The sequence below is a fragment of the Hemiscyllium ocellatum genome, chromosome 8, assembly GCF_020745735.1.
Source record: "Hemiscyllium ocellatum isolate sHemOce1 chromosome 8, sHemOce1.pat.X.cur, whole genome shotgun sequence".
Classification (NCBI taxonomy): Eukaryota; Metazoa; Chordata; class Chondrichthyes; order Orectolobiformes; family Hemiscylliidae; genus Hemiscyllium; species Hemiscyllium ocellatum.
The window spans coordinates 39,454,324-39,482,093 of NC_083408.1; the positions used below are offsets into that span (position 1 = coordinate 39,454,324).

The 27,770-nt window shown below is 46.0% G+C and overlaps 1 protein-coding gene across 1 annotated transcript in view; it reads left to right on the forward strand.

Moving 5' to 3' along the window:
- Window positions 1-27,361, forward strand: part of LOC132818170 (deubiquitinase DESI2) — a 69,180-nt gene extending 41,819 nt beyond the window's left edge. Inside the window, exon 5 of the mRNA XM_060828949.1 lies at window positions 27,113-27,361. Coding sequence (XP_060684932.1) covers window positions 27,113-27,361 — 249 coding nt within the window. The remainder of the gene's footprint in view (window positions 1-27,112) is intronic.
- Window positions 27,362-27,770: the final 409 nt, after the last annotated feature.

The following is a 27,770-nucleotide window of genomic DNA, read 5'->3' on the forward strand; positions in this document are numbered from 1 at the left end:
GAATAAGATTTCTTGGCTAAATGAATAACCCCAAATTATGGTGTATGCTTACTTAACATGAGAAAGAAGAGCTAGACACTTTATAATAAACCTACATTTACAGATTACTTTCTCACTCCACAGATGCCACCAGAGCTTTTCCAGCATTTTCTGTTGTTATGTCAGATTTCCAGCTTTCGCAGTATTTTGCTTTAATTACCACCTGGGTTGAGCTTATCTTGACAAAAATAGACAATCAAGGTAATGGGTTGAGTTTGTGCTGTTGATGTTTCCCAAAAGTTTTCTCCATTTGAGAAATGACAGGAATGTATCCTCAATTTGCAGGTACAGATGGTCGTTCTTGAGAGCCCAGGTGGAGAGGCATCGGAGTAAAATACACACTTCAAATAAAGAAAAAAAACCTGCAATAAAGTTTTTGTTATTCTTTGTTGGAATGTGCCTATTACTGCCATTTATTGCCCATCTTTAATTGCCTTTAAACTGAGTGGCCCTCCCACTCCGCTAAGGACATGCAAGTCCTGGACCGTCTCCACTGCCAAATTCAAGCCACCCATCGCCTGGAGGAAGAACGCCTCATCTTCCGCCTTGGGACCCTCCAACCACACGGCATCAATGTTGACTTCACCAGTTTCCTCATCTCCCCTCCCCCTCACCTTATCCCAGATCCAATCCTCCAACTCGGCACCGTCCTCTTGAACGGTCCTATTTGTCCATCTTCCTTCCCACTCATCTGCTCCACCCTCACCACTGACCTATCACCATCACCCCCTCCCACCTGCATGCACCTATCACCTTCCCATCTACCTCCCTGCCAGCCCCACCCTCACTCCCCTATTTATCTCAGCCCCCTTCCAACCCGCACACTCCTGATGAAGCTTATGCCCAAAACATTGACTCTCCTGCTCTTCGGATGCTGTCTGACCTGCTATGCTTTTCTGCCACCTCACTTTTTAACTCTGAGAGATCAATATGCCCATTTCAGAAGGCTGATATCTATTTGTAAGCTTTCTGCAAGTATTTAGCATGGGTCCCCATGGCATGGTCGCCCAGTGTGTTATGATTCTGGGCAGGATATGCTTCTGTGTGGGGATGGATGAATTGACTCCCATTCTTTATTCAACCTCCTCCTGCAGTTGGGGGTCACAACAAGATCAAGTTAACTAAGGAAACCCTTCCTCACGGGTACCTTTGCAAAGCCCAAAGTATTTATATGATAAAAGGAGCTTATTTGACCAGACTTTCTCCTTTCAAAGAAAGATTGACCTTGTTAGCAACTGAAAGAAGAGAAAGGACAATAAAGTGAGACATGCATACACATAGATTAGGAATAAGAATCATCACAGAACTCCTTACAACATGGAAACAGGTTATTTGGCCTATCAAATCCACACTGACCCTCTGAAAAATATCCCACTCAGATCCACTCCCCTGCCCTGCGTTTTCTCTGGCTAATCCACCTAGTCTGCACATTCCTGGACACTGTGAACACTGATTAGCATGGCCAATCCACCTAACTTTCACATCTTTGGACTACAGAATGAAACCAGAGCACCCAGAGGAAACCCACACAGACACAATGTGCAAAGTCCACACAGACAGCATTATGAAAACTGCATGCTAGTACACTACTGCAGCAGGACACGGGTAAACGGATACATTAATACACCATTAGATCACATGCTAGCACACCTACACAACCCTACAGAGCCCACCAGAAAACCAGCACAGCAGCACACCAGGTCATCAACGCACCGGTATACCATGATAGAAGCACACCAGGGCAACTTACATCATGACACCAAAACACCAGCAGATTAGCACATCTGGACGATACTAGCACACTAACACACTTGCACATCAGCATGCCAAGAGATCAACATACTACCTAACTAGGACACAACCATATCTGCTCACCAGGCCACCAACATCCTGTCACGTGATAGCGTCAGCATACCAGGACACCAACACAATAAGACACCAGCATACTAGCATACCATGACATCATCATGTGAACATACTAGCACAACAGGATACAAGCACAGCAACACACCATCAAACCACCTCACCAGGACTCCAGGTCACCACATCACCAGCATACCAGGACTACAGGTCACCACCACACCAGCACACCCACACTCCTGTATGCTAGCACACCACTGCATTAGAACACCAACATACTCATGCAATCCCACCTTAGTTTACCGGGGCATCAGCATATTAACACACCAGGACTTTTGCAAACCAGGATACCTGGACACAGGACACCATGGAGTCATACAGCACAGAAACTGACCCTTCACTCCAACCCGTCCAGACATCCCAATCTGATCTAGTCCCATTTGCCAACACTTGGCCCAAATATCCCTCTAAACCCTTCCTATTCATATACCCATGCCCCAGATGCCTTTTAAATGCTGCAATTATACCCACCTCCACCATGTCCTCTGACAGCTCATTCCATAGACACACCACCCTCTGCATGAAAACGTTACCCCTCAGCTTCTTTTGAAATCTTTCCCCTCTCACCTTAATCCTATAATCATCTAGTGAATGTTTGGGAGCCCCTGAGTAACTGTTATGTGGTATGGCTGGAATTGGGGGAGTGCCCCTGTAAATACCGAGCCCAAGGCTGAGGGAGGAGCTTATAGACCAATCACCACTCTTTCTCCGCAGACACTCTCAACTAACACCTCGTCTCCCTGGACACCCTCAATCAACAACTTCCCTCCACCAAACCCTCAATTCACACCCCCACTTCACCAACACCCTCAATCCACGCCCACCCTCTATGGGCACGCTCAATCCACATCATTCCTCTGCAAAACCCTTCAATCCACGCCCTCCCTCCATCAACCCCCTCAATCCACACCCTCCCTCTGCCAAACCCCTCAATCCACACCCTCCCCCTGCCAAGCCCGTCAATCCACACCCTCCCTCCATCAACCCCCTCAATCCACACCCTCCCTCTGCCAAACCCCTCAATCCACACCCTCCCCCTGCCAAGCCCCTCAATCCACACCCTCCCTCTGCCAAACCCTTCAATCCACACCCTCTCTCCATCGACCCCCTCAATCCACACCCTCCCTCCATTGACCCTCTCAATTCATACCCTCCCTCTGCCAACATCCTCAAACCATAACCTCTCTCCACCGGCCCCCTTAATCCACACTCTCCCTCTGCCAAGCCCCTCAATCCAAACCCTCTCTCCATCGACCCCCTCAATCCACACCCTCCCTCTGCCAACCCTCTCAATCCACACCTTCCTTCCATCACCCCCTCAATCCACACGCTCCCTCTGCCATCACCCTCAATCTACACACTCCCTCTGCTATCACCCTCAATCCACGCCCTCCCTCCACTGACCCCAGCCTACCTTCATCACCGCCCTCAATACACACCCTCCTTTAATCCACACCCTCCTTCCACTGACTCCCTCAATCCACACTTTCTCCCTCAATGCACACCCTCCTTCAATCCACACCCTCCCTCTGCCGACCTTCTCAATCCACACCCTCCCTCATCAACTCCTTCAATCTACACCCTCCCTCTGCCAAACCCCTCAATCCACACTCTGCCTCCATCCACACCCTCAATCCACACCCTCCCTCTGCCAAACCCCTTAATCTACACCCTGCCTCTGCTAACTCCCTCAATCTACACCCTCCCTCTGTGAAACCCTTCGATCCACACCATCTCTCTGCCAACTCCCTCAATCTACACCCTACCTCCACCCATACCCTCAATCCACACCCTCCCTCCATCAACATTATCAATGCACACCCTTCCTCCACCGACCCCCTCAATCCACACTCTCTCTGTTGACTCTCTCAATCCAAACCGTCTCTCTGCCAAACCCCTCAATCCACACCCTCCTCCACCGACCCCCTCAATCCACACCTTCCCACTGCCAACACCCTCAATCAACACTATCCCTCTGTTGAGCCCCTCAATTAACACCCTCCCTCCACCAGTTCACCAGCACATTAGCACACCAGCACACTAGCTCTCTACTATACCAGAACACCAACACCCTAGTGCAATCCCATAATTGTTCACCTTGACACCAGCATATTAGCACACTGGGATACTAGAACATCAGGAATATCAGCATACTAGCACACCAAGATCCTTACACATTGGCACACTAGCACACCAGAGCCTTAGCATATTAGCACACTTACATTAGGACACCCATCACACTAACAAACTTGTACATTTGCACACCAGGACACAGAATTACAGACTTGCAGTTAATTTTTAACTTCCTTTCTGCTGAATTTCTGAAAGGATAAAATACAAACATTGTCTTTCACATATAATCGCCTTTTTTCGTCTAATAGCTTGTCTGCTGTCTGAGGAAATGGTTTTCTGCTGGGAGGGTCTCCTCAGTCTCTCATTATCTCTGTTGCCACAGGAGATCACAGTTCAGAGCTGGGCCTGGTGTTCTCCCTTTGAATTGTTACTCTCCGATGTTCCCTCGACACTCTTCAACCATGACATTCCACGGTTCCTCTTGGGACTCAATGTAATCTACTGAATTTATATTCTCTGCTACCTTTGGCTTGTATTCCTTTCTTTTGAAAAAAAAGGCATGTTGTTTTTAAAAGTTCAATATCTCCATAAGTAATTCAGTGCCATGATCTATTGCCATGACAACGTGAAACAGTTTCTTTGGTAGACTAGCGTTGTCCAATTCAATGGTATACAGACCATACACTTAGTGTCCCTTCTCAGGATGAGATGTTGCACATGGAAAAGGTGGTTCTGGTACATCCTAGACAGAACTGCTATTCACTGAAATACTGACATCATTCTGTCAGTCAATCACAACTACACAATGTTATTAAGACACAAGCACCCAAACACCAGCTACAGCCTAGCCTTTATGATATCTGATTCAAGTTATGCCCTGCTCCTTTAACTCTAAGTTGGGCTTTTCTTTTGTTTCATTTTCACTCTCTTCTGCCACTTTGGGCTGGTCTTTTTTGGAAAGAAAGTGGGAAGTTGAGCAATCTCCTGAACCAGCAGCATCCATTTCTGTTCAATGCGTCCTAACCCTGAATGTTTTCATTCCAAGATGGGCGTGGATAGAGCCTACAGGTTTGGAGCTGCCATGGATATGGGTGATGCTGAGGCAGGCTGGTTAGAAGACTCGCCTTAGTTTTCCAGGACTGAGCTCCGGTAATATTGAAAGCTGTTTTGTCCTCCAGTCCTCACCCCTCACCCACTTGAGCATGCTCCTTCCATGCTCCCTCTGTCCTCCACATTTCCCCCATTCTAACTCTATGTTCCCCCTGCCCATTCAATCAGTGTTCAAACTGCAAGGTAGCATGGTGGCTCAGTAGTTAGCACTGCTACCTCACAGCCCCAGGGGTCTGGGTTCAATTTCAATCTCAGGCAATTGTCTGTGTGGAGTTTGCACATTCTCCCTGTGACGGCGTGGGTTTCCTTCGGGTGCTGTGGTTTCCTCCCACCATCCAAAGATGTGCAGGTCAGGTGGATTGATCATGTTAAATTGCCCTTTGTGTCAGATACATTAGTCAGAGGGAAATGGATCTGGGTGGGTGACTCTTCGGAGGGTCGGTGTGCACTTATTGGGCCAAATGGCCTGTTTCCACACTGTAGGGCATCTAATAACTCTGTACAGGACCAATGGCCTTTTAAAACAATGGAAAGTGTTTGAAATGCACATGACAAATGCATCATCTCCATTTTAAAAATGCTGTCCTTGCAACCTGATAAAAGTGTCAGTCAGGTACAGCCATCCACAGCATCAACAGCAAATGCTTTAACCAACTTCACAAAGTCACCTGTAGAAATAAACATCGAATTACCACATGAAAGGAAGAGTAATTTATTTTAACCTCATCAATTTGTTAATCAATCAAAGTTAAAACTCCTTTTTAAGCTGTTTGAACAAAACTACTAAAGGGCAGCATGATTAGCACTGCTGCCTCACAGCGCCAGGGGCCCAGGTTCGATTCCAGCCTTGGGTAACTGTCTGTGTGGAGTTTGTACATTCTCCCTGTGTCTGTGTGGGATTCCTCCAGGTACTCCGGTTTCCTCCCACAGTCCAAAGATGTGTAGGTTAGGTGAATTGGCCATGCTAAATTGCCTATAGTGTTCAGGGATGTGTAGGTTACATGCATTAGTCAGGGGTATGTAGAGTAAAAGGGTAGGGGAATGGGGTTGGGTGGGATAGTCTTTGGAGGGTCGGTGTGGACTTGTTGGGCTGAAGCGCATCTTTCCACACTGTAGGGATTCTATGAAACTCCTGCTGAGCTGATTCCATTTGTGAGAGGTGGAGCTCAATCAGAGAGTCATAATGAGGCCATCTGGCAATTATGCCAAAAGAAATAGATGACTAGCATTCGAGACCATGAGGGTAATAAATGGGACATGGTCAATGTCAAGGTGTGTTGCGATGTGCAATAGGTATGGGAATATGATAAGTCAAGTGGATGAGGAATGGGGAATACAAAGGGGTAGACCTTTCAATAGTGTCTATCAAAGATTTTCATAAGCAAGGCTCTCTGAGGAGTCCAGAACTATAGGTTGCAAAAGGCTGTCAGAAACAAAGAAATTGCCAAAGTTTGGTGATGATGAGGGGAGGGGGTGCTTGGTTGAGTTGTAAGATTAGCAATACAGCCAGCCAGAGTGAGAGTGCAGGATTTGCTACCTCCACTCTTATCCCACACCAGTGAACATTGCCAGAAATAGAAGGGTGGTGGGGGTGGTGACATCCAGTCGGGTGAATTGGATACCAGGATTAGATCCAAACTGCCATTTTCAAAGTCTTTGGGAGTTATAGAGTCATAGATTCATGGAGATGGACAGCACAGAAACAGACCCTTCAGGCCAATCTGTCCATGCCGATCAGATATCCCAACCCAATCTAGTCCCACCTGCCAGCACCCGGCCCTTATCCCTCCAAACCCTTCCTATTCATATACCCATCCAAATGCCTCTTAAATGTTTCAATTGTAGCAGTCTCTGCCACATCCTCTGGCAGCTCATTCCATACACGTACCACCGTCTGCGTGAAAAAGTTGCCCCTTAGGTCTCTTTTATATCTTTCTCCTCTCACCCTAAACCTATGCCCTCTAGTTCTGGACTCCCTGACCCCAGGAAAAAGACTTTGTCTATTTATCCTATCCATGCCCCTCATCATTTTCTAAACCTCTATAAGGTCACCCCTCAGCCTCCGATGATGCGGGAAAACAGCCCCGGCCTGTTCAACCTCTCCCTATAGCTCAAATCATCCAACCCTGGCAACATCCTTGTAAATCTTTTCTGAATCCTTTCAAGTTTCACAACATCTTTCTGATAGGAAGGAGACCAGAATTGCATACAATATTACAACAGTGGCCTAACCAATGTCCTGTACAGCCGCAACATGACCTCCCAACTCTTGTACTCAATACTCTGACCAATAAAGGAAAACATACCAAACGTCTTCTTCACTATCTTATCTACCTGCGACTCCACTTTCAAGGAGCTTTGAACCTACATTCCAAGGTCTCTTTGTTCAGCAACATTTCCTAGGATCTTACCATTAAGTGTATAAGTCCTGCTAAGATTGGCTTTCCCAAAATGCAGCACCTCGCATTTATCTGAATTAAACTCCATCTGCCACCTCTCAGCGCATTGGCCCATCTGGTCCAGATCCTATTGTAATCTGAGGTAACGCTCTTCGCTGTCCACTACACCTCCAATTTTGGTGTCATCTGCAAACTTACTAACTGTACCTCTTATGCTCACATCCAAATCATTTATGTAAATGACAATACGTAGAGGTCACAGCACCGATCCTTGTGGCACTCCACTGGTCACAGGCCTCCAGTCTGAAAAACAACCCTTCACCACCACTCTCTGTCTTCTACCTTTGAGCCAGTTCTGTATCCAAATGGCTAGTTCTCCCTGTATTCCATGAGATTTAACCTTGCTAATCAGTCTCCCATGGGGAACCTTGTTGAACGCCTTACTGAAGTCCATATAGATCACATCTACTGCTCTGCCCTCATCAATCTTTTTGTTACTTCATCAAAAAACTCAATCAAGTTTGTGAGACATGATTTCCCACGCACGAAGCCAAATTGACTATCCCTAATCAGTCCTTGCCTTTCCAAATACATGTACATTCTGTCGCTCAGGATTCCCTCCAACAACTTGCCCACTACTGAGTTTAGGCTCACCGGTCTATAGTTCCCTGGCTTGTCTTTACCGCCCTTCTTAAACAATGGCACCATGTTTGCCAACCTCCAGTCTTCCGGCACCTTACCCGCACACGATCCCGGAGAAGCTGGCAGGAGTTGTCCCGATCCTGTGAAAATCCAGGTATTTCTACCTGGGAAAAGGAGAAGTCTGGTTCTCTATCCCTTTGCATCTTATACATTCCTACTTAACCTGTAGGTAGAAGGCTAGATGTTGTTACATCACCTCAGATTCTCTACAATGTGGAAACAGGCCCCTCGGACCAACAAGTCCACACCAAACCTCTGAAGAGTAACTCACCCAGATCGATTTACCTCTGACTAATGCACCTAACACTCTAGGCAATCTGGCATGACCAATTCACCTAACCTGTACATCTTTGGACTGTGGGAGCAAACTACAGCAACCAGGGGAAACCTACACAGACACGGAGAGAACGTGCAAACTCCACACAGACAGTCACCCGAGGGTGGAATCAAACCTGAGTCCCTGGCACCGTGAGGCAGTAATGCTAACCACTGAGCCACCGTGCTTTCTGGTCAAGGTCAATTATTTTCAGGTTAGGTCCAAACTGTAGAATAAAGCCTGCACGCTCAGTATCAATGAAAAAGTAAGTGTACAAGGTAGTGTTGCAACATATTTTAACATAGAAAATCACACACAAACATTAATGCCTGATTCTGCAGTGGTTATAAAAGTGCAAGGTCAGACTTGGAAACACAAGCTCATTAACCATCCAAGGGATGAGAGAATAAATTAGTTAAGTAATTATAGGGAAGATGATGTGGGACAAATAGACTGGTGTTATGGATATCTCAGAATGAGATTAGAATCCAATCAGTAAGTGACTTCTCATTAGCGAATCAGATCTCACTGTGCCACCTCTTTGACACGAAAGTAACCAAACCTAATGGTGCCATTTAAATTGCAGTCATGCTCGTAAAAGATAGCGACTGGTGCTGCTGGGGACATCTGTAATCTTACTGAAGCTTGCATAAGTTAATAGGAAATGCATTCAATGGCTTTGGGAGTGTTGCAGTTATATGTGGTAAAATGTTATAATTAGTTCCTATATATTGTATACATTGCATGCCAAAAGTTGCATTTTATTGCAAATTGATTTGAATCAGTAGAAAACTGATCCCAGAGTTTCAATTATTCCAACCTTCCAACTGGTATTATTTTCAGGTTAGGTCCAAACTGTAGAATAAAGCCTGCACGCTCAGTACCAGTGAAAAAATAGGTGTACAAGGTAGTGTTGCAACATATTTTAATATGCATTGACTGGTTGTATAAAGCCAACGCGAGTTTTAACCTTTCACACAGCAACCTTTCCTATGTCAAACAAGTCAGAATTTGTCAGAAGCACGTGATCCTTTCCCTCAACTTATTCATGGGTATTAGACCTCAATTGCAAGGCAGGTATTTATTGTCCATCCTTCACTTTCCTTGAGATGGTGGTGATAAGCTGTTTTCTCTGCTTGCTGCAGTCTTTGGGGTGTAGACATAGCCACAGCTCTGATAGGAAGGGAACTCCTGGATTTACTCCCAGCAACAGTGAGGGAATGAGAATATACTGTCAGATCACGATGTCATGTGGCCTCAAAAGTAATTTGAAGCATAGTCACAGTGGCAAAATGCCCCAGTTTCTTATAGGCACACCCAGCCATTGAGATAAGCTGTGAGTTACCTTATCAGCATAGGCTGCTGACACAGGAAAGCATTTGGGCATTGAGTCATTTTCCAAGTTCATGGTAAAGGCATTAAGTTGTAAACAGATATAGATGGCCTGTTAAAATGAATGAATGAATGAATGGATAATTAATTCAATGAATAAATAAATGAATGAGTAGGATCTCCCAGATCAGAGGATGGGTTTTCTTGCCCAAATTCAAGAAGGGTGACCCACATTTAGAAGTACAAAAGATATTCCTTGCCTGGATCAGCGAAGAATTGCTCACATCAAAAGTGAAATCCTACTTTATAGTGCCAGTTCCCATCTGCTGGCCTCAGAAAATTCAAAACCTTACTCAGAAATCACTGTTCTGTGCTGTTAACCCATAACAGCATGTCCAGTCAATCTACATCTCACATCAATAGATTTACTGAACCCTGACATAGTTTGCTTCCAGGAGAAAGTGAGGAGTGCAGATGCTGGAGATCAGAGCTGAAAATGTGTTGCTGGAAACCTGCTTAGTTTTTCCAGCTACACATTTTCAGCATAGTTTGCTCCCACACAAGATACTCCATGTATTTTAGAAAATCAATGCGTTAGGGAGAAGGAAGTAGAAAACAGAGGGGAGGGGAATGGGAGTTGTTAAAACACTTGTTAAACCATAGGGATACACACCCATTCTGCCCTGTATAATCAATGATCGAGGACATTTAACCAGCCTCAGAAGCCATTAGTCAGGCCAGGTCATACAACTTTGGTGTGTTTCCTTTGACAATATTTCATAATTGGCCCCTGACTAATGTTAAAACTCCATTTTAATTCTTTTATTAAATGGTGCAATCATACCAGGTCCTTCTGCACAGCAGGATAAACCATAGAATCACACAGTCCATAATGTATGCCACAATACAATGGCTGTTAAAAAAAAGCATTAGAATCGATCAAATCCAATATATATTTAACCAATCACTATCATACAGCTGAGGGTGAGCCAGTCAGCAAGGAAACACACAACTAGATACACTTGTGTTGTACTTTTCTGAAATACCTGGGGGATCATGTGTGAGAGCAACCTGTTCAGTAAAACCAGTTCATTAAAACTGTCGGTGTGACATGTAGATTGACTGGACAGACTGTTCTGGGTCAACTGCACAAAACAGCACTCACTCTGCTTTCTGAGGTAAGGTTTTGAATCTTGCTGAGTCCAGCAGACTGAAACTGAAGTTTTAAAGGGTGACATTCTCCCATCATCACCTCAGCTATTGTACCCCGAGGCAGAATGGGCTGAAATGCTGCCTCAGCTCCAATCTCATTTCATTTTATGGTTATGCTTCCTAATCTCAACACATTATTTCTGGTCCGTTCCTGTTAAGTGCCTCCTTCACTGTGATTCATTTACTGTCTATCTCAATGATGACTGTGCCTTGGTGCTGAACATTTCAGTGTGAAATCTTTCCTGTCATAAAGGATGGACTTGTTAGAGTGCATTGCAGTGAGAATGATTCATCGTATTTGACCAATTACCCTGACCCACCATCGTCAACATCAATACCTGCTGTTGCATGCAGCTGAGATGTCCCTTCCCGACATCATGATCAAAGAGTTGCATTTTCTAAGCAAACGTGAAACGTCAAGACAAGGGTCTCACTAGTGAACGGTGAGAGGCCAATTTTCATGGGTCATCACTCATTAACAGCCTCATTACTGGCCAGACCACAGTGAGAGTATTGTGAGCAATTCTGAGCCCTATGCCTCAGGAAGGATGTATTGGCCCTGAAGAGGATCCAGAGGAAGTTCTCAAGAATGATCTCAGGAAAGAACAGCTTAACATATGAGGAACATGTGAGGACTCTGGGTCTGCACTCAATGGAGGTTAAAAGGATGAGGGGGGATCTAATTGAAACTCACAGAATGGCCTGGATAGAGTGGACATTGGGAAGATGGTTCCATTGGTAGGAGAGACTAGGACCTGAGGGCACAGCCTTAGAGTAAAGGGAATATCTTTTAGAATGGAGACAAGGAGAAACTTCTTCAGCCAGAGATTGGTGAATCTATGGAATTCACTGCCATAGAAGGCTATGGACGCCAGGTCATTCTGTATTTTTAAGAGTGAGATAGATAGGTTTTTGATTGTCAAAGACATCAACGGTTACAGGAAGAAAGTGGGACAATGGGGTTGAGAAACTTAGCCATGATTGAATGGCAGAGCAGACTCAATGGGCCAAATGGCTTATTTTCTGCTCCTATGTCATATGGTCTTATGATTATTTAATTTCACCTCATTATAGGTAGTCTTTCATCTCACTCTAAAAACTAAATACCGAAAATTCCTGACATGAACATCGGAGCGAGTGTCTGGCAACTCCAGCTTGCCACTCCCTCCTCTGGGCTTCCATCCTGGACATCAGTCACCTGTCTTTGGGCAAACAGTATGCCCATGGATATTGGCACCTGACGCACACCAGCCTCACCACATCACAGTGGCACATCACTGATCCATTTGCAATGTGCTCTGAAAGTCAGTGAAGGACTGCACTGGCACCTATCATTGAGACGTGGCTGCAAGCACACTTCTCTTGCTGGGACAGGCAGCCAGCTCATGGACTGGACCAGGATGCATCTCAGGGATCCTTGCTCACTCTCCTGACGCTCACTCACCTTGTGACAACTTCGGCGCTCATGGTATTCCTGTCTAGTGTTCTTGCACTTTGGTCCTGAAGCCAGGCTCATGGTATTTCTGTCCTGTGTTGCCTTTCAGTACTGACCCAAAGCCAGGCAATTTGTCATGGTCACCAGCCAGGATCAGACAAGAGGCTGGACAAGTTGCTGTACGACACGGTGCTACGTCATGGGCACATCAAACACATTCATGGTGCTTCAGCTAAACATAAGTCCAAGGGAGGAATCTTCAGTTAAATTCAGTGAGTCACCCTTCAGTCAAAATGCTCCCAGTACCATAAATGATTGGCAGACTCCTGTATCAGACCAGGGACTTGCGTAAGGTGAGTTGACTGCTCAGGGCAGTCACAGTCAGTGAGCCAGTATCTCTGCCATCTTTGGAGTGAGTCACCATCAGCTCTTGGGTCTGATGCAAACAATCTGAGGAGTAGTGGAAAGCAGTCAGAGAACTGTACAAATATCAGGCAGGCTCAGAAAGTGTAGTGCTGGAAAAGCACAGCTGGTCAGGCAGCATCCAAGGAGCACGAGAGTCGCTGTTTTAAGCATAAGCTCTTCATCAGGAATGTTTATGCTCAAAACGTCGACTCTCCTGCCCATCGAATGCTGCCTGACCTGTTGTGCTTTTCCAGCACCACACGTTTTGACTCTGATCTCCAGCATCTGCAGTCCTCACTTCTCCCAAATATCAGGCAGGGTCTAGTCACTCACCACTTGGAGCTGTCTGGCTAATTTGATCAAGGGGATCTGCCCTGGGAGAGTTCTTAACAGTCACTGCCACAATGAATCTGACATGTTTAGCTGATGTGTCTTGGGCTGTTGTGGGAAGGGAATGGGTAATTTGAGCAGATAAAGATTTAAAAAGATTGGTTCGGAGTGGGGACTTGGGGAAGTTTATAGTCTATGGGATAGACAGGGAGAGCTGAGTCGATAAAGTGCGGCGCTGGAAAAAGCACAGCAGGTCAGGCCGCATCTGAGGAACAAGAGAATCAATCTTTTGGGCTTAATTTTTCATCATTTACTGTGTGAGGAGTGATCGCCATTTCATCCCATTGTGTTGTACCTAGCAAGTGCATAACAGAGATGAAGATAGCTGTGACTACACTCAGAGTGGAAGTGTTTCATTCTGTCAGGAAGAGGGCTTCAATTTTAAACAACATGAAGCTATTCAAAGGGGAACAGTATTCCACAGATACCCATAAACCAAAGCTGGAACTCAACCGTGAGTACTACATGCTGTGTGAAGCTGAGTCATTAACCTCCTGTGTATAGACCAAATCCTTGCCCCCTCCCAAGCAGACATGGCCACAACATTACAAATCTATCCCTTTAAGGGCTGTGAAGCATGAAGACTGTTTTGCTGCCTTCAGAGATTGACGCTCGTTGCCAAGGTAACAAATGCCAATTTCCCAAAGCCTGTACATTGTGTAGAATCATAGAATCCCTGCAGTGCAGGAAGAAGCCATTCAGCCCATTGAGTCGCTGCACGAGCAGCTGCTCATTTTACAGGTTGTGCAGTGCGCAGGATGGAGAGGCTGTTGTAGTTGTAGTTGTAGCCGGACAGACAGACATTCACTCAGGAGATGATGACGAAGATTGAATGTAACTTTACAAACATGAGAATGTATTTCGAACAAAGTGCCATCCTTGCCACCGATGTATCCTTCTGTCCTTCTTTCCCACTACATCTCAATGTAGTCACAGGGACTGCAGCTGTGGCAGAGGGAGCCTACATTACAGTGGAGCCTGTTGTCCTTGGAGATTTGGTGGGATTCCAGGGAGGTATTTGGGCCGGGTGCGGCCTGCCCCATAGCCTGGCAGAGCCTTCCTCAGTTGAACTCCCAGAGGGCTGAGGGTGGCAGGGAGGGTGGAGATGGAAGCCACTTCTGCAGTGTTCAGAAAGGAGATGTCTGGGGCAGGGGAACTTGTACACGGTTCCTTCTCCAGTTGGTGCTTACAGGCTGTCTCTTTGTGAGAGGGGGCACCTCCCTTCTTGTACCGTGCTGCTGAGCAACAATGGCTCAAGCGATGGGGTGCAGGCCTGTGTGGATATCTAGCAGCCTCTTAGACTGCTGGCCTGAGCTGTTCAGCTGCCAGCCTGCCCATGAAGAGAGCCGGATACTTGCATACCTGAGGCAGCAGGATCCCCAAACAGGTCATTGCAGTCCTGCAGCCTTTGTGTCGGGACACCCAGTGTCTCCTGACCAACCTACGCAATACTCTGATACCTTGCTGACATCATGGGCTCCTCCCCTGCCCAGGGCCGAGGCTGTGGCTGGGGCTGGGCAGGTCCCCAGTCTCTGGCAGTGCTCCCTCGGCCAGCTGCGGCCTTGTTGCAGTGACGTATGTCCCCAACTGTAATCTGGCTAACGTAACTGCCAAGGTGCCAGTGGCTGAGCTGGTGGAGGGTCCGGGAGACAGCCTTTGCCAGAGTAGCCTCAAAGGCATCTGTGCTGTCTTCCTGATGGGCAGGGGACGGTGCGTCTTGTGGCACTGCCCTCTTGATCATGGAGGCCATGACAATGCAACTGTAACTTGAAGTAGACGAAGAAAGAGAATGCATTGGCTCAACGGGGCAGGCGTTCTGCCCTTTTGAGAGTAGGAGATAGTCGTGCAACAATATTTCTTACCAAGACATGGAGGCTTGTGCATCAACATAGGGCTGGTCCTGGTCCTTGCCAAAGAGGGTCAATATCCTCTCCTCATCAGGCTGAGGGCACCCTGCTACCTGTCCAGGCTTTTTCTGCTTACAGTCTGAGTGAGGGAAAAGGATGGATTGAGTGAGTTGCAAGTGACCAGCACAGCTGTCAGTGCTGGTGCTGCTGGGTGTAAGCTGGTGAGGGCTCCCAAGTGAGTGAGCGGGCAGAGGGCATGCAGGGTTTTAGTAGATAGAAGTGGATACTGCAGATGCTGGAGATTAGAGTGTTGCTGGAAAAGCACAGCAGGTCAGGCAGCAACCGAGGAGCAGGAAAATCAGCATTTCAAGCCATAGCCCTTCATCAAGAACGAGGCTGAGAGCCTCTGGGGTGGAGAGATAAATGGGAGGGTGGGTGGGGCTGAGGGGAATGTATCTGAGAGTGCAATAGGTGGACAGGGGTGAGGGGTGAAGGTGATAGGTCAGAGAGGAGGGTGGAACGGATAAGTGGGAAGGAAGATTGACAGGTAGGACAGGTCATGAGGATGGTGCTGAGCTGGAAGGTTGGAACTAGGGTAAGGTGGGGGAAGGAAAATGAGGAAACTGGTGAAGTCCACATTTGTGCCGTGGGATTGAAGTGTTCTGAGGCAGAGGATGAGGCATTCTTCCTCCAGGCATTGGATGGTGAGGGAGTGATGATGGAGGAGGCCCAGGACTTACATGTTCTCAGCAGAGTGGGAGGGGGAGTTGAAATGTTCGGCCACGGGGTGGTGGGATTGATTGGTGCGGGTATCCCAGAGATGTTCTCTGAAGCGCTCTGCGAGAAGGCATCCAGTCTCTCCAATATAGAGAAGACCACATTGGGAGTAACGAATACAGTAAATGACATGCGTGGAAGTGCGGGTGATGGATGTGGAAGGCTCCTTTGGGGCGTTAGGTGGGGGTGAGAAGAGAGGTGTGGGCGCAGGTTTTGCAATTTCTGCAGTGGCAGGGGAGGGTGCTGGGAGGGGAGGGTGGGTTGTTGGGGGGGCGTGGTTTTGTGGGTGGGCGGGCTGGTGGAAGCGAGTGAGGAAAGATCTTGAGTGCAATAGTGAGAATGATAGAACGTGGTCCTTGTTGGGACATGGGTGCAGTAACAAGAGTAGAGTGAGGGGTGAGGCGGCAGTGAGAAGATGGTGGCACTCACCTTGGCATTGAGTGGAAAAGGCCATTGGCCATATTGCCACTGCTAGGCACTCCTCCAGATGGTCGAAGCTGAACTGGCATACTCTAGTGTCATCGCTCTCTAGTGGAGGTTCTGGAGGGAGAGGACATTCTTCCAGCATCTCCAGGTCCCTAACCGTGAAGTGGGCATCCAATCTCCCCATATCTGCTGTGTCTGGGGAAAGCATGGAGGGTGGCTGACAGTGCTAGACCGATACCCATTACAAATGATGTGGGCACCAAGCAACTGGGGATGCCCTGTAGGGGCGAGAATATCCACGTATCGAAAAGTAACAGTAGCACATCCTGGGCTGGGCTGGGCAACTTTAAGTGTTGTAACCGACTTAATGGGCAAGTTTCCAGAGAGATACCCACTCGAGGAAAATGACGTTTCACTGATTTCTGGCATGATTCGGCTCTGCGAATCCCTTCCCCTGCTTCGCCCCTGGAATCCATCGAAACAGGAAATATGCATTGATTGGGGCTGTCCCATCAGTGAAATAAAGTAATCTAACCCGAACATTATTGGTGCAGTGGGCAGTGCGCAGATATCTGTTTTGTGCAGGCATTTAGCTTACTGCTAACTGAGCTCCAATAAAAACGCTAAAAGGCGAACAGTGAGGGGCCTAGACCGACGTAGTGGGGCACAGCTTCTGACCCAGCGCACAGCCTTGTGGAGAAAGGCCGCAAGAGGTGAAAGGTTAGCCCTGAGAGAGCGGGTGTATGAAAACCTGGAGGCACGCAAGAGAGCGGGTAAGAATATATATGGGAAGAAATGAATTGTCAAGTGATAGCAGCCGTCAAGAGAATCAGTTAGACAGGCTAAAATACTGCAAAAAGCTGTCCTTTACTCTTTAATCTCTGTTCATTTGATCTATGTCCTGCTGTAAATTCACAGGAAAATAGGATTTCCCTGTCCTTTGTTTAGGATTTGAAGAGGATATGAAATTTTGACAGATCCAGAGGGCAATGTTAGTGGTACTTCACAGCTATCCACAGGAGTCAAGTCAAATTCTCCATTAATCTGTATTCTATAAATAGCCTTCACACAAATCTCTGCAGTTCTCAGCCTTGATTTCCTCCTCTGTTTAACCACTGGAGTTAAGCGTTCACTCTTGACTCAGCCACGTTGTGAACCATTTCTCTGTGTGCTCACAGGAGACCCGGGCTCACTTCTCCCCCCGCCATCCCCCTGAAACCAGACCAACAATGACCAATGACTGAGCAAGTGCCCTCCAGCCCAGTTGCAGAAATCAAAGTTGCACTTTGATGTAATGGGAGGGAGAGGAAAAGAAAAACAGACTGAGGGCACAGAGGTGGCAAAGGTACCACCATTTGTCAATAACCTTGCACCTTTCTAAGTATATGTTTACTTGCACTCTGAAAAAACCTGCACTGTATCTTCTTTGCGGTTGGCCCTGGTTCAGTTGCATGCATATGCAAGCCTTTTCAGATATCCCAAGGATGATAGCAATTCCATTGCTCACCTCACACAAACTATGTACTGACTCCTGAACTGCAGGCAATCTCAGTCATTAGACCTTGACTGAGACATGTTCAACGAGGCAAAAGTGGAAACCAGAGTTTAGATTAGAGTGGTGCTGGAAATGCACAACATGTCAGGCAGCATCCGAGGAGCAAGAAAATTGATGTTTCGGGCAAAAGCCCTTCATCAGGAATGGAGTACGACTCCTCATGCACCACATGTGCCATCACTTCCGCCCCCACGTCATCGCTGACGTCACGCGCTCAGTGACTTCTGCCCGCTCCCCCCCCCCCCACTGCTGTGTTTGCCACCACTTCCGCCCCCATCAACTCCACTCACTTGCATTCTGCCGACACTCCTCCCCCCCACAGATCCCACTGTCACCATCCTCGCCCCCCCCCCCCAGAACCCTGAGGGGAACATCATCCCTGCTCAAGACTTCACCCCCATTCCCACTAACACCACATCCACTCCAGTGACAGGATCCGCCCCAACTTCCAGCTCCACATCTACACCAGGTCCTAGCTCTCAACCCTGCCGAGTTTTCATCATCCCCCAGACCTCTCCCTCATTGAGGATGAACGATCAGTCCTCAGCAAAGGCCTTACCTTTAACCCCCTCCATCCACGCATCAATGAATTTAATACATCTCCATTCCTGATGAAGGGCTTTTGCCCGGAACGTCGATTTTCCTGCTCCTCAGATGCAGCCTGACCTGCTGTGCTTTTCCAGCACCACTCTAATCTAAACTGAGACATGTTCAAGACTACAGCCATGTGAGATTGATGTGCAGACAATCTGTGGAGCATGTCAGAAGGATAGCCAGAAGTTTGTGCTATACCGTCATGCAGTTGGTTATGGAGGTTCCCTAAGGATGACATTGTCATGCCTGAATAAGGAGCTCTTGGATAGGCAAACATGTACAATTAAACTTTGAACAGTCAAAGTCTGAATGCTGCTTTGGGAATGGAACTCTGACAGTGAACACACAGGCCACATGCTTTAGCCCCTCCCCCCCACCCACCCACCACTTCCCCCCCCCCCCCCCCCCAAAAAAAACACTCCCTTCTGTATCACACGTCATGTCCTTGAATACTTACAGATCAGTGTGAGAATGTGGCAGCTGGGAAACATTGTCTTCCATTGCCACTTACAGAATGTGTTTCAAAAATGGGTACTTCAGCTGCCATTTTAAAATACATTGGTCTGATGGAGGTTGCTTTGCTGACATCCCACAGAGGGAATTAGTGCATGCAGTGGGATGCCCCTGATTACTTTATGGAGAAAGTGAGGTCTGCAGATGCTGGAGATCAGAGCTGAAAATGTGTTGCTGGAAAAGCGCAGCTGGTCAGGCAGCATCCAAGGAACAGGAAATTCGACGTTTCGGGCATAAGCCCTTCTCCATTCCTGAAGAAGTGCTTATGCCCGAAATGTCGAATTTCCTGATTACTTTATGGCCAAGTTTTGGAATGTGTATTCTTGGACAATCAATGAAATACAAATAGAAATCAGGGTGGCATTACTGAATTGTCCTAACGGGGCTTCCAATACCAAGAGGTTTACGCTGACCCTAAATTGAACAATTCAGTAACTGACTCTGCCAGTTTGGATGCAGTGTCAACCAATTTGTGCAGTTATTACACAATTATTGCCTTTCAATCCAATGTGGTACGGATATGTTCCTGAGAGTGAATTGCAGGCTGGTCCTGAGAAGCAGAACAATTCCGCCAATGTTTCATGGTCCCTTTTGGGCTCCTGTCCAACATGACCCCAATGATTCGTTATATAAAGTTTAGCTTCCCCCGCTTTACCACCCCCAGAGCCCAGGGCTTTGTGAATTCTGACATCCTTAATGACTGTATGCCCTCCCCAGGCACAGGCCGAGGCCAATATATACCTCTTAAAGCCATAGCATCGTAGCACTACCCCCACCCCTCCCGGCTAATGTTGACCTTGACCATCTCCCCTAGTTTAGTTTAGCCCTGCTAAGCATGGCCAGTCTGAGGACTGATGTCTCCACAGTGTGACCTATATTGAATCCCAGACAGACTGCACTTGACCTTCAGGACTGTATATGGCCTGATCCCTGAACTGCAAGGACATAGATCCCTGGAGGAAGTAAGGACTGCAGATGCTGGAGATCAGAGTCGAAAAGAGTGGTGCTGGAAAAGCACAGCCAGTCTTCCTGATGAAGGGCTTATGCTCGAAACGTCAACTGTCCTGCTCCTCGGATGCTGCCTGACCAGCCATGCTTTTCCAGCACCGCATTTTTCAACATGGATCCCTGGACTCTGGCAGAACCAATCGTTTGACTGACCTGGACTAAAATTAGAGATGCCTTCTGACTGACTGTAGCCCCTCTTCACCCCACTCAGGACTGCTCCCCTCTGACTTTCCCACATGGCTATTTTGTTGATCCACATGCAGTGTGTTTGTAATGTAAGCTGCTGGCAGATGCTTGCAGGGCTGACATTGACAGTGCCACACAGCAACATGCCCATCCCTTGACTGTTCAGTGTTTGCTGCCAATTCAAGCTGGCTATCTGTCTCTCTGCACAAAAAGGCATGCAAGCCTCAAAGATGGCCGCCTATAAGTGAGCACTCAAGACTCCACGCAGTAAAAAGCAACATGCAGTGTGTGGAAGCTGACAGCCCCGAGTGCACAATGTGAAACAACAAGCTAACAGTCATCCCGCACAGATGCATGCGATGCAAATTTGTGCAAGTTGATCTGGCAGAAGCATGCAAGTGGTGAGGGTCCCAGAGCTCCAAAGTGTAGATTTGAAGGACTGAACAGCAGGATGATGTGATGAAGCTGGGAGTTTTCCAATGCTGACTTGTAGATGAGGGGTCAAAAGAAAAGTTGACCATGGAGCTTTCAGGGGAAGAAACAGTTGGGTGTGATTGAGACAGGCATCAGTGAGGTGCTGCAGCCAGTATCCCACTCTGACTTACATATTGGGGTATTGCTTCATCTACTTTCTCAGGAAATAAAAGGAGAGTTGGAAGTCAGATATAAGCAAAGCTCATTGAGGTATTAATGAGATGCAATGCATAGAAATAAAGTAGTCAATGCATAGTAGGGAGATTCTGATGATCGTATTTAAAGGGGAAAATCGGAAATGTTTTTTCTGACATTAGGATTCTGATTTTTAAATTCTCATCCTAATTTTCCAACTTTTGCACCATTGTCCATACCATACTAGGGAGGAGAAAATTCCTGTATCCTCATTTTTTTTTAGTGAAGTATACCAGGCATCTGTTTAATGATGTTACTTTTCTAACTGTTAATGGCTTTAGTCAAAATGGTCCGAAACTTGTAAGTATAATAGGTTTCAAGTTTGCTTTCATTGCATTTTCTCCAGTTAAAGCTTAAAGCTCAACCTTAGAACAAAAATGTATATTCCAAAACATAATGATATTTGCAACAGTTGTTGCAAATTCTTTCCACTTTTGTACGATATTAACTTTATATTTGACATTAGCAAGCAGAACACTGTGGCACACTGTAGAATTAATATTGTATGAATTAACGTATGACTTTATTCTTGTTGCTCCGTAAATTATTCCATAGATCTCGCAGAAGTGGAAACTGAAATCTCACTGTAAAATGAGAATGTAAAGATCAACTGGCCCTGGGTCTCTGTAGGAATCTGGATGCTCTAAATTTGCATTCTCAAAATCCGAACTTCAACTAACATCACACTGAGAGTGAAGTTTCTGCTCTCATTTAAATTCTACCCCAACAGTGCCATTGTGTCTGTGCGAACTTACTGCAATTTAAAGTGGTGGAAATGGTTATTGGACTGGGTGAGTTTCTGAGGAAATTACAAGCAAGTAATTGATGAAGTGTAGTGAAGCAGATATTGCTGTGTTCTGGAAACTGCTAACTTCTGAAAACTGTGCTTTCAATCCCCTGAAGGAAGGAAGGAGCTGGTAATTGCTTTTCTGTCTACAGTGTGAGGAGGGGTTTTTTTTGTAATTTGTTCTCTAGTTGGCAGATATTGGTTATTCTTCAAAAGACCGGATGGGTTTCTTCCTTGAATGCTAATTGCTCAAAAAGCTGAGCAGCTGCTTTAGACGGTCTAAAAAGCCAACCAGCCAGTGTGGACTGGTGTCATGTGCAGACTAAACCAGACTGCTTGTCTTCCCTGAAGGCTATTGGAGAGGCCTCCTTACTTTGACTGCCAATTCTCTAGTGCTGACCAACAAAGTAATAGCTTTCTCAAACTCAGTCTCCTGGCTTAGAGACTGTGGAGAGAAAACAGTTCATGTATTTGAGTCCACTGACCCATCTTCAGAATGTGCCAGATCTGCTGAGTTTCTCCATCAATTTCTATTTTCTTCTCAGATTTCAAGCATCCGCCAGTTTTTTGTTTTTTTGCCCTCCCTTCGCTTATTAGCTCTACGGGTTGGCGGTCTGGAAACCCAATAATGTCACAAATCAGGAGCAGTGCAATCATCTGGAATGATCATTCATCTGGCTGCTCTCTGGTTCACTTCATGAGCCAGGAATTCTGTTAGCCCCACCAGCCATTCATTCATTGGTTATACACATGTTTAGGGATAGCTGTGGGGATGGACTAGGGCATATCTTAGGCATTTCAGGCACCACACGACGCAAATTGCACGCTGTCTGCAGAAACACAAACCAGAAATAGCCTCAGCAACATTGCAAAGGCACTGGAGATTTCTATAGAGGGCGGCCTGGTTTAGGGTGGGAGGGACAAGGGAAATTGCTTACCCCCTTTGCAACTTGGGAGCCAAAACTCCTCCACACAACAATTCCACTGCCAGTAGTCAGAGGTCACTGAGGTGCTCAGTGCTAGGGGCTAAACTTCAAGGGCAAGGCTGTAATATTGCAAAACAAATTCAACAACATTAGCAGGTTGTCAGTGTTAACATAGAAACTGTTTCACATCCAAAACAGGAGCAAAGGAATGTCATTCGGCCAACTGAATCTGTTCCGCCATTCAATATGATCATGGCTTATCATCCAACCCAGTATCCTGTTCCCATTTCTCTCCAGACCTTTTGATCCCTTTATCCCTAAGAACTATATCTAACTCCTTCTTGAAAACATTCAATGTTTTTGCCTCAACTGTTTTCTGTGGCAGACAATTGCCACAGTCTGTAAGTGAAGACATTTCTCCTCATCATAATCCTAAGTCGACTCTGTATCCGTAGGCTATCACCCTGGTTCCAGACTCCCCAGTCATCAGGAACATCCTGCATTTATTCTGTCTAGTCCTATCCGAATTTTATAGGTTTTCTTTATGACAGATCCTCTTCGTTCTTCTCAACTCAGTGAACACAGTCCTTACCAATCCAGTCTCCCTTCATATATTAGTCCTGCCATCACAGGAATCAGTCTGGTAAAACTTCATTTCACTCCCTCCACTGCCAGAACCTCCCTCCTCAGATACAGAGGCCAAAAAGCGTGCAACACTCAATGGGGAACAAAGACACCCAATCTCGTTGCACTTCCCCCTTTCCCAATCTATCATCACCCAGATAATAATCTGCCTTCCAGCTTCTGTTGCCACTGTGGACAACAGCACAGTTATCCACATTATAGTTCATCCATCTGCATTTGCCCACTCACTGAACTTGCCAGAATAGGGTAACAATGCAACTCTCTTACACTGTTCTCCCAACTTCACCAGTTACAGTTTCATTCACAGTACTCCTGTTGTTACTTCCCGCCACTGTCTTACAGGCTCGGTAACAAACTGCACTACCCTGGCAAAATTGGAGATGGTTTGGTGGAAGCTTTCTGCACGTTTTATCCTCCTCTTGGTTTATATTTCCATTCCTCACTCTGCACAATCAACACAATGAACTGTAGCAGCTCTCGCCAGCTTTTAATTTCTGCGCTCCCATCACACTGACAGCCACCCCTCGTTCCTCTCATTTATTTCAGGTACAGTAAATCTCTCCACCGGTGGGAAAAAAAGAAACTAACCCTTCACTAGGATGTACTGTCATTACCTGTCACAAGCGCCAATTCATATTTTAGAGAAGTGATTATGGGAATGATAAATCACTGGCATCCATAAATAGGAACTGGGACACAGGATCAGGCACCCTGAATGGAGGTTTCGCTGGAGGAACTTGGTGCTTTAGATATCAGATTCATTGGTTAACATCCCTGCTGAGACCATTGAACTTTTTCTATGTTTCTACCGCCCCTTGAGCTAACCTGCTGTCTTTGGCCTACTCAGCGACCTCTCCTCATTGGATAAGAATGTGCTGTCTGGCCAGCTGCCTGCCCTCTTCCTGTCAATACTTCTGAATAGGAATTCTAATATTGTGCCCAAGAACCTGGGACCCACCCTTGTGTTTCCTCTCGCTAATTTTCTTCCATAGAGAATAATTCCATGCTCTGTGCAGCCCACGTGGACTTGTCCTGCAAAAGAGGCTGGCTCCTCTGATTTCCTAACCTCTCAGACATAGAGAGTGCTGACTGTTAGCTTCATTCATGATTGTGATCATTCCATGCCAATTTCCTGCACTCCGACTGCAGCGTGTAGGACACACCCTGATTTTGCTCACCTGGTTTCAGGCACAATTGAATCCCTAGGTCTTGTAATAGTTTTGAGTGAGGAAATGGAGTTTCGTCCCCTTTTCTGCTTTCAGTTCTTTCCCATTTCTGTGTACAGATGGAGAGCTCTCCCTTCAACCCACCTGATTAGACTGTACAGGGTGATTACAGCATGACTCCAATGTATCTACTTCTGCTTAACTTGTTAGCAGGTCCATCAAAAGCCAAGGTTCAAATAGAACAGCTTTATTCAGCTTCGACGCAGCTCTACATGCAGCTGTTCTGTGCAATTGTAGTTGTTTAACACAGATTTGACAATTGTCGTTGTTTATCTGTTGCTTATTAGTGAAGTCCTCCTCAAACCATGCTGTCTAAAGCATTGGTGGGACTGATTTGCATTAGATAATACATTGGCTACTCCTCGTAAACTTACTAATTCCATAGTCTACACCTGCCTCATTGCTACGTTGCAGTTTGTTACGAAACTGTCTAAGTAAATGGTAACTCAAAATTACTTTTGATAATTACTCAGTAACACTTCCTAAAGTAAGGAGATATCTATCAATGCACATACTGTGTCACTTTAACCAGGAAAAGTATTGAGCTTTACAAGACAGGTTTTTGTTTAAAAATTCCATGTATTATTTTGTAAATTTTAGAATTAGCTGTAAAGTTCTGGGGGCTCAGTTGGCAGCATTCCTACTTTTAGGTTTAGATGGCAACTTGTTCCCAACAAAGTTCAATAGATTGTTATCCATTCTGCAAAGGGGCATAGTGGTCATGTTATTGGACTAATAATCCAGAAATTCAGGTTAAAGCTTTTTCTAAAAATCCCACCATGATAGCTTATGCAATTCAGATGTAATTAGTACATCTGGAATCCAAAGCTAATCCCAATAATAGTGACCAGGACTATTATCATTGATTGTTGTAAAAACTCATCTGGTTCACTATTGCCTTTTATGGAAGGAAATCTACTGCCTTTACCTGGACTGGCCTACTCATGACTCAAATAGTTGATCCTTAATTGGCCTCTGAAGCAGCTCAACAAGCCGCTCAGTTCAAAGGCAGTTTGGGATGCACAACAAATGCAGGCCTTGCTATTGATCCCATGAGAAAATAAGGAATTCTTTCCAGCACTCTGCACCATTCACTCGGGGAGACAGGAGGGTGAACATATGTCAATGAACCTTTGGCGTTTGATAGTATGTTGATGGCATTCTTTCAGTGGCACAATCCCTGGTCGATGCCCAAAGAAGTGAAAAGCCATTTAATGTCAACAATAAAGATTCAGAATCTAGTAACTGGAGAAAACAATCATACATTAGGCCTGTGATAGGCCTAATGTCTTGGCACTGGTAAGGTACTGACTGCTTGATAATGACACTAGATATCCATAAGTTTCTCAATGTGTACAGTTCCCACCTGAGCAAAAAGGAATTAGATTGCATTTGGACTTAGATTTACCATCACATGTGTCTACAAATACAGTGAAAATGTTTTATTGCATGTAAAATGCAAAATGTCACCGCGTTCTGATGCCACCTTGAAATACTAAATATAATGCAAGATTTTACTGCAATAGAGTTCATCTCCCTCTGTTCTGTGGGGAGAAACAAAAGCAGTGTGATTGAGCTAATATTGTATAACAGTTAAAAATATAAAGAAACAGCTAATCTAATTGAGTTAATATTGTATAACAGTTAAATTTGTTTCTGCTTTGAATAGGGTTACCTAACAGAGTGTTGAACAATTTATCGAAACAGGTACATAAGCTACTGCAAACTGAGCCCAACCTGATGTCAAGTCAAGTGACGTACTGACTGAATGCCATGTCGTAATTGGCTTACTGTGTTGCTAAGGCTTGAAAATGAAATATAATTATACAAAGCTATCAGCATTTCAATGTTTAAAAATGTAAGCTGAATGTAGAATTGACATAGCTACACACTTGTTCTTGGGAACCAGAACTGTCGCCGCTTCTTAATAAATAAAATCTCCAAGTTTTACCTGTTGGCGACTGGTCATTCTAAGAAGGAAAAGAGAGTATCCAGCACTTCTTCTTGTTCCTCTGTTGCTCCTCCAGTTGCTGCTTGACATTGGCTGGAGTCTCTGTAACGGGCTCTGGGGTTTCGGCTCCCAACCTCCATTGTCGCCATTCCGGCTGTTATAGAGTTATAGAGATGTACAGCATGGAGACAGACCCTTCAGCCGAACTTAACCTAGTCCCATTTGCCAGCACTTGGCCCATATCCCTGTAAACCCGTCCAATTCATATACCCATCCAGATGCCTTTTAAATGTTGTAACTGCACCAGCCTCCTCCACTTCCTCAGGCAGCTCATTCCACACACACACCACCCTCTGCATGAAAAAGTTGTCCCTTTTATATCTTTCACCTCTCATCCTAAGCTTAAGCCCTCTAGTGCTGGACTCCCCTACCTTTTTCAACATTGAGGAATGTCATTTCGGAATAAGTCCTGATGGGAAGTGAACTGGAACTATCCAGATAAAATCCATGTAACTGTTTATTAGAAGGACTTTTAGAAAGTTGCTGAACTTCCTTTGTGTTTTTGTACATTTTGTTAGCGGATCCAGGTGCAGAATTGCATGCGCTCAGATGTGGCTTGCCGGGGAATTGGTTTCCACCTGCCTGAAGCTTTGTCTTGTTGTCTTCCAGATTCTGTGCGGAAAGGAGATCCCTCGCTGGGTGAACCGGCTGGCGTACTTCAGTTCCTGCATCCCATTCCTCCAGAGCTGTCTCCCCAAGGAGTGGCTCACGCCCGCAGCTCTGCAGAGCCACATCAGCAGCCAAGGCCTAAACAAGGACGATCAGAGTGACCCTGGAAACGATGAGTCCCCTTCCACCTCAGGCTCCACTGCGACCGCTTCAGGGACCACCAGGACCTGCAGACACACTCGAGTCTAACTGTGCCTCTGACCTGCGGCCTCTCTGACCCCCTTTTTCCGGTTTTTCATACCTGTCTTTTTTTGTAGACGTTCCGTCAGAGCCTTGAAAGCACAGGTGGGTGGAAACTGCTGTGGCGAGGCATTGCGAGCGAGAGGGGACGACATGATGGTCAAGTGTGACCATCAAGGACGTAACAGTTGGGTGTCAGGCATAGCCAAGAAGCCACATCCCAGATGCTAGTCCAGAACTTTTCAACAGTTTTAATTGTGCACGTTTCACCTTGAACAACCAACTTTTTCTTTTCAACTGAAATCTCCGTCAATAAGACTGCTGTCAATTGCAACGTCTGATCAAGAAGAACATCCAGCAGTGTTAATAATGATATCAAAAAGGTTTGTCAAATGGAACAATCTGACTAGAAGCCCTA